The sequence below is a fragment of the Ananas comosus genome, linkage group 5 (genome assembly GCF_001540865.1).
Source record: "Ananas comosus cultivar F153 linkage group 5, ASM154086v1, whole genome shotgun sequence".
NCBI lineage: Eukaryota > Viridiplantae > Streptophyta > Magnoliopsida > Poales > Bromeliaceae > Ananas > Ananas comosus.
Window position 1 is genome coordinate 4,909,931 of NC_033625.1, and position 6,149 is coordinate 4,916,079.

General features: G+C 36.9%; 1 protein-coding gene across 1 annotated transcript; it reads left to right on the forward strand.

Annotated features, from left to right (window-relative positions):
- On the forward strand, positions 416–5,857 carry LOC109710832 (DNA repair RAD52-like protein 2, chloroplastic). The gene is made up of 4 exons (XM_020233614.1): positions 416–876; positions 3,262–3,299; positions 4,145–4,236; positions 5,342–5,857. The coding sequence occupies exons 1-4, from the start codon at positions 533–535 to the stop codon at positions 5,495–5,497; spliced, it is 630 nt and encodes a 209-aa protein (XP_020089203.1). The 5' UTR covers positions 416–532; the 3' UTR covers positions 5,498–5,857.

The window sequence follows — 6,149 nt, forward strand, 5'->3', positions numbered from 1 at the left end:
AGTGGTTCAACCTGGTTCTACATCAGTACCTTATAAATTTACCAATTTCTCATATTTCAATTTCGTCGTATATTAATTTCTACATTAAAAAATTAAATAGTTAAATTAAATCTATATAACAAATGATCAAATTGACAGTGTATACACATGCATACGAAGCAAATAGAGACAGTAATTTTTCTACTAAAATAGCAACTAAATTAAAAAAAAGAAAATCATATCTCCGTATATCAAAGTTAAGATATTGGGGACGGAAGTGAAAGTTGCTAAAAAATTCAGGGACTAACAGTGCAATTTACCCAAGTAAGATTTAAATTAAGCCTACTAATAACATGCGGAGCTTAGTTAATGCTAAACTAGTAGTAGACCAAGGAATATAATAATAATATTTAAAGAATGGGATCCCTAATTACCGAACTAAACTAATCTCTCTGTCTCTCTCTCTCAGTGAGTTGCGTCTCCCCTCTCCTTCTCCGTCCTCTTCCTCTTCGTCCTCTTCATCTCCTCTCCCCAAAACCCTACTCCCACATCCATGGACGCCGCGTTCTCCGCGGCGGCGCCCTCCGCCCTCTTCGCTTCCTCCTCCTCCGCCGGTGCCGCCGCTGCGGCGAGGGGGGACCGGGCGGGGCTCCGGAAGGCGCGGCTGAGCTGGAGCTGGAGCGGCGGCGGCGCGGCGCTGCGGCGGAGGGCGGCGGTGGCGGCCGCGGCGGCGGAGGGGGGAGGGGCGAAGAAGGGCGGCGGAGTGCCGACGACGAACTACGTGGTGCCGCTCGACAAGATGTCGGGGATCACCCGGCCCCTGGTGGAGATCCTCAGGGACCTCAACAAGCGCGTCCCCGACAAGATCATCAACCCCGACCACAACACCATCCCTTGGTATTATCACGCTTGCTTCGCCCTGTTTCATCTCTCCCGATTGGCACCTTCTACTTGTTGTCTCATCGTGTCGACTTTTTTTCCTTTTGGCTATGATTAGTGTTATTGTGCTTCTCTTCGATTAGCGGATCATGGTTTTACCTCTGCTTTAATTGTCCAAATTTACTAAACATGTATAGCGAATAGGCTGATTGCCGATCCGAAGCAGTTCAATGGGCGATTTTGCGCAGATACTGGTTTTGATAGCGTGTTACCAAAAGGATCGATCTGATAGAAAATGGAAAATGAATGGTTTTAACAGATTTTACTATCTGTCATCTATAGCCTCCTGCTCTACTGTGTCTATAATTACTTCCTTTCTGATGGAATGATCGTGCGATCTCTCTGTTTGGACTGGAATTTTCGGATCATCTTCTTTCTACTAGGTTGTGAGTATTTGGATAATAATTGCGCATTGAAAATTGGGAATGGAGAGAGCTGAATGTGGATATGCATGTGGTGTTTACAGAAGATGACTAAAGTTGTCTCTGATTATTCTTTCTCTTCCTGTTGAAGGGACAAGGGACTTTCTTGCTGCAGGATGAGGACTAAAATGGCTTATTACTTTCAGTCTTGGATCTTGATGATGTCTCATCCTAGATTAGCTTGAAGACATTAGACTTAGTTGAGGGGGAAAAAAACAGGGAAGGAGTTGATGGAGAAGAAGCATTTGAAAATATTTACTTTGACATTCATCATGACATGAAAGTAGTTGCTGGAGCAAGGAAATGCTATAAAATGTAGAAAGTCTGATGGTAAGATACATTTGAGGTCAACCCCTCTCAAACATGTGTTAGACAGTTTCCTTATTGGAAGAGAAAGGGAGGATATTAGAAACTAATCACCCTAAAATTTTTATGATTTTGTTCTAATAATCAACAGAATTGTTAGAGATACAGCTTTTGTTCAATGAAGCTTAGGCCAAGAATGTATTTGCACTGACTTTTGTAGCGGTCTAACAATTTCAAATCTTTGGTAAGCCTTTTTGCTAGTCAGACAGTTTAATCCCATTGCAGTTAGTTAGGTTTTGAGCAGCTCGTGTACTTGTTTTCATGTTGTTTCAAGTCCTACAAATATAGAAAGGTGTTGCTGTATGATAGATGCATGCTCTCAGGATTAGAAACTCTCTGGTTTATATTGGGATATTATGTTGCTATGGAACCAGCCTATTTACACTTGCTGACTTCTATACTTGTCACTCTTGTTTGTGGAAAGTCGCTTCTTATGCAGATGGTAAACTTTAAAGTGGATCTGCTTTTTAGGACAATCTTCAATTTAATGTCATGAATTAAGTTATACCTAGTCTTATGCTTTAGTGACAAGATCTGTCTTACCTAATCAAGGTGAGCAATCTATCTTCAATTAAGGACCTGCTGGTGCTAGTTAACCACTGTACGAGAGTCCTTATGCCCAACTTGCTCATCTTATCAGTTTGCTACAAAACAAAGATCAAGCCTTGTTTTTCCTCTAATGCTATTTATATTAAACATGTTGAAGTTGTGTAGCTTCCATTGCAAAAACTTATCAATCACTAATCAATTCTTGAAATGCTACACAGACACATGATAGTGTATTACAGAAAGATGTTTTAAGTGAGAACACTAACCAAGTCTGGAAATGCGACGGCAATACTTGATGCTATAGGGCTATGGAAGATTATTGAAGATCCATTATCTACTTTGTAAGGAACATGACCTAAGGTTTGATGCCGTCCAAATTGATGGTTTGGAAATGCTTAATAATACTTATTAATCTTTGCAAGTTGCAACTAGTCCCTATATAGCTAAGTGAAGCAAGTTATTGTAATTTGCTGGTCCTCCTCTTTTTGTTAAAACCTTTCACTTAAATCAGATCACTGCTTGCTGGTGCACAATATGGTCTCCATCAGAGGTTTGTTTTTTATATTAATGTAATTTGTATTAATAAACTATTTACTATGAAATGCATTTTGAAGAGAACATTTCCCAACTTATGCTGTCAAAATTTCTAAGGCTTGATGTCTTGCCCTCGTTTTTATCATATATTGCTCTTATTATGTGATTAATAGGAAAAAGGACCTGGGCTGGGGGTAGAGATGGTTGGGGAGGGTAATAGGTGGGTAGGCATCTATCAACCTTGTTAGATTTGTCGCTGACTAAGCAGGAATTAGATGAAAGATAAAATTTTAGTCGTAGAAACTAGCTTCCTTCATATTGCTCACAAATCATTTATCTTTTGTGCTAGACGATCTGATAATATTGTAGTCATATCAAGTTTTAGCATGTAATCACAGCATGCGGCTTATGTAATTCTGTTTTTTGACATTTTTATCTTTCCTCTTACTGCCTATTTGGTTGATGTCTGCAGGTATCATGCCAATAGAATGCTGAGCTTTTACGCCCCAGGTAATCTCCTTCTCTAATAATATGAATCTTGTGATTATAACGTTTTTCAAGCATTTGATGAAGATTACAAGAGAACTAGAAGCATAGTCCTAACAGTCTTGGTTTTCGTGCTTATTTAATTGACCCTTTTGATCACTTTTATTTATGTTCTTGGAATGTTTCTTTGTTATTGTGTTGAGTTTGTTTTTCAACTGATCTTCTGAATTAGGAAATGTGCAGGGTAGCACAATGGTTGTTTCTATTTGCATTGTTAGTTATAGTGGTTTTTCTTTTTGACATTACAGCGATTTTCAGTTTAGAATGAAATTGAAAGAGTAAAATCTGTCGTCATTAATGTTTCCTACTTTCAAGCCATTTAATTCTGAGAAATTTAAGACCTGTGAACCCTATCCTAGACGCATGTCTAAATCATCATCTTTACTTGTCACCTGTTAAACTCTTTTTTATTTTTTTTATATTTATGAAAGAATGATCACAGAGTCCTCTGCAAGCTATGTGGTTTTACTGCTATTTCTCGATATTCAGTTACTTTGCTGATGCTGAATATTTTGTCTTAGACTAGTCCTTTTCCCTCAAGTGAAGAGGCAACTTTATTTCACTGTATTATATATAATTTTTTGAATATTTTGCTAGCTCTCATTTACAGGGTTGATGAAATTACTTCGTCTATAGTTCAATTGACGGTCACATATAAGATAAACTCCTTTAATTCTATAAAATGCCTTTTGTCGGTATTGCTATATCCTTTAGTTTTAGTTTCTAGCTTTATTTTTGCAAATTAAGCTACAAATCATTACAAGATGAAGAAAGTGCACACCTCACTCCTAAATTGCAACTTTATTCAGGTTGGTGTGGTGAAGTTCGTGATGTGAAATATTGTGACAGTGGAAGTGTGACTGTGGTGTATCGTGTGACAATACGAGGAACTGATGGAGAGGTTAGTATCTTCATTAGGAATTTTTACACGAGTGCGAAAGTTGATTGCGAAAGTTGATTCGAAAGCTTCTGTTATTAACTTTAGGATGCGTTTGGTTCGCGCTATCTTTTTAAGATTCCTAGTAATCCAATAGGAATAAAAAAATATGACAGCGTTTCGCTAAACGCACTAAGTAATCTAGTTGGTAATACTGGATTTATTTGGGAATGAGATGCATCCCAAAGTACTAATCTCATTCCTTTGAGAGAGGGTGAGTATCCTTATATTAATGGATTGGAGTAATTATAATATGTCTAATCTCTTTTTTTCTCCCTACTTGCCAGCTAGTTGGTATTATTTTCTTTACACTCTAACCTCATATCTCTCTCTAAACTTATTTTTTTCTCTCTCTAAATTTCAACTCTTTTTCTATCTCTAAATTAAGCTATTTCTCCCTCTCTTTTCCTAAAATCTCAACCCTCTTATTCTCTCTAACCTCGACTCTATTTCTCTTTCTATTTCTTTAATTATGATCTCTCTTTCTAACATATATTCTCTCTTTCTTTTTTTTAAAAATATGTTGAAATTTTTTATAGTATTATTTAAAATTAAATAAATAAATAAATAAATTAATTGTATATTTTTTGTAATTTTAAATAACATGACTAAATAATATGACCGTACGAACCAAATACCGAAATACTACATTCTTAGTAATAGAATGAATAGGAATAAGATTCTCGGATATCTTTCTACTCGTAATCTTTCATAGTGTGAACCAAACGCGCCCTTAATGCTAGATAAACAGATCAAGTTAATTCCTTGAGAAAGTACACTTCATATTGTTTTTGGGTTATATTATTTGCAACCAATGTTTCTTTCTTCTTTATTTTTTGGTTGACAATTTATTTGTTTTTTATCTAGTTGCGATGTGCCGTGTGCCATGTACTGTATGACCATATGGATGAATACTAATGCTGTCGAACTCTCAGTCAGAATTGTGGAGCATGAGCTAAAATAAGATCATTAATACTAAAAAATATATATTTCGCTCATTTTAGCTAAAGCATGAGGTTGTCAGCTATCCTTCCTGTACCGATATTCTTTCATTCTACAATAAATGCAGGCACACAGGGAGGCCACAGGAACAGTGTCTCTACAAGATGGGCGGTTTGAGGACGCTGTTGCAGCCGCAGAAGAGGCGGCCTTTTGCAAAGCCTGTGCTCGGTTTGGCTTCGGCTTGTATCTGTATCATAAAGATGAGATCCCTTGGAGGGAGTGAATGTGGTTCTCCCCTTCTCTACTCGCCAAGTTCAAGACGGTAATGTTGTTCTGTTGGGTTTGACCGCCCTTGTGATGTTAATTATGCAGATGAAATTTTCAAGAAAAACGATTAGGACAATGCATCTTCCTGATGTATATAGAGGTAGTCACCTGGTTTGGATTGCGCTTATTTTTGCTGTTAAGTAATATGCCATTATGGGTAGCTTTTTACTTGAAAACCAACAAAAACCCTCTGAACTGTTGTTACTGTTTCTATGATGATGTATTATTAAACTCGGCTCGTCATCTAGGTTTTGCAATTTGGAGATGTTTCTACTGTAATGATTAGGTTCTATTAATATACTATGATTTCGAATAATGATGTGTAATGCATTAGCTACTTGAATTATTATAATAAGTTTTACCATAATATTTTTATTATGGTAAAGAAATGATTGGTTCCGGCCCCTATTACCAGAAAACAAATCTGTAGCTGTAAATGCTTAACTTTCTGAGTTGAAGCAGCAGTGTTAATTTGTGGCAAAACTTCAATTGATCTCCTGTAGTTTGGTTTGTCACCATAAAATTTGAAATGTGTCATGTTATCTGTTATTTCATTTTTGTCTCACCATAAAGGTCTTTTGTTAAATATAATACAATTTACAAACAAC

Bases quoted from the DNA above. Each gene is read 5' to 3' on its own strand.
- LOC109710832 (XM_020233614.1), top strand. From the start codon at position 533: ATGGACGCCGCGTTCTCCGCGGCGGCGCCCTCCGCCCTCTTCGCTTCC. The intron at 3,300-4,144 runs GTAATCTCCTTC...AACTTTATTCAG, and splicing joins GCTGAGCTTTTACGCCCCAG to GTTGGTGTGGTGAAGTTCGT. The intron at 4,237-5,341 runs GTTAGTATCTTC...CAATAAATGCAG, and splicing joins TACGAGGAACTGATGGAGAG to GCACACAGGGAGGCCACAGG.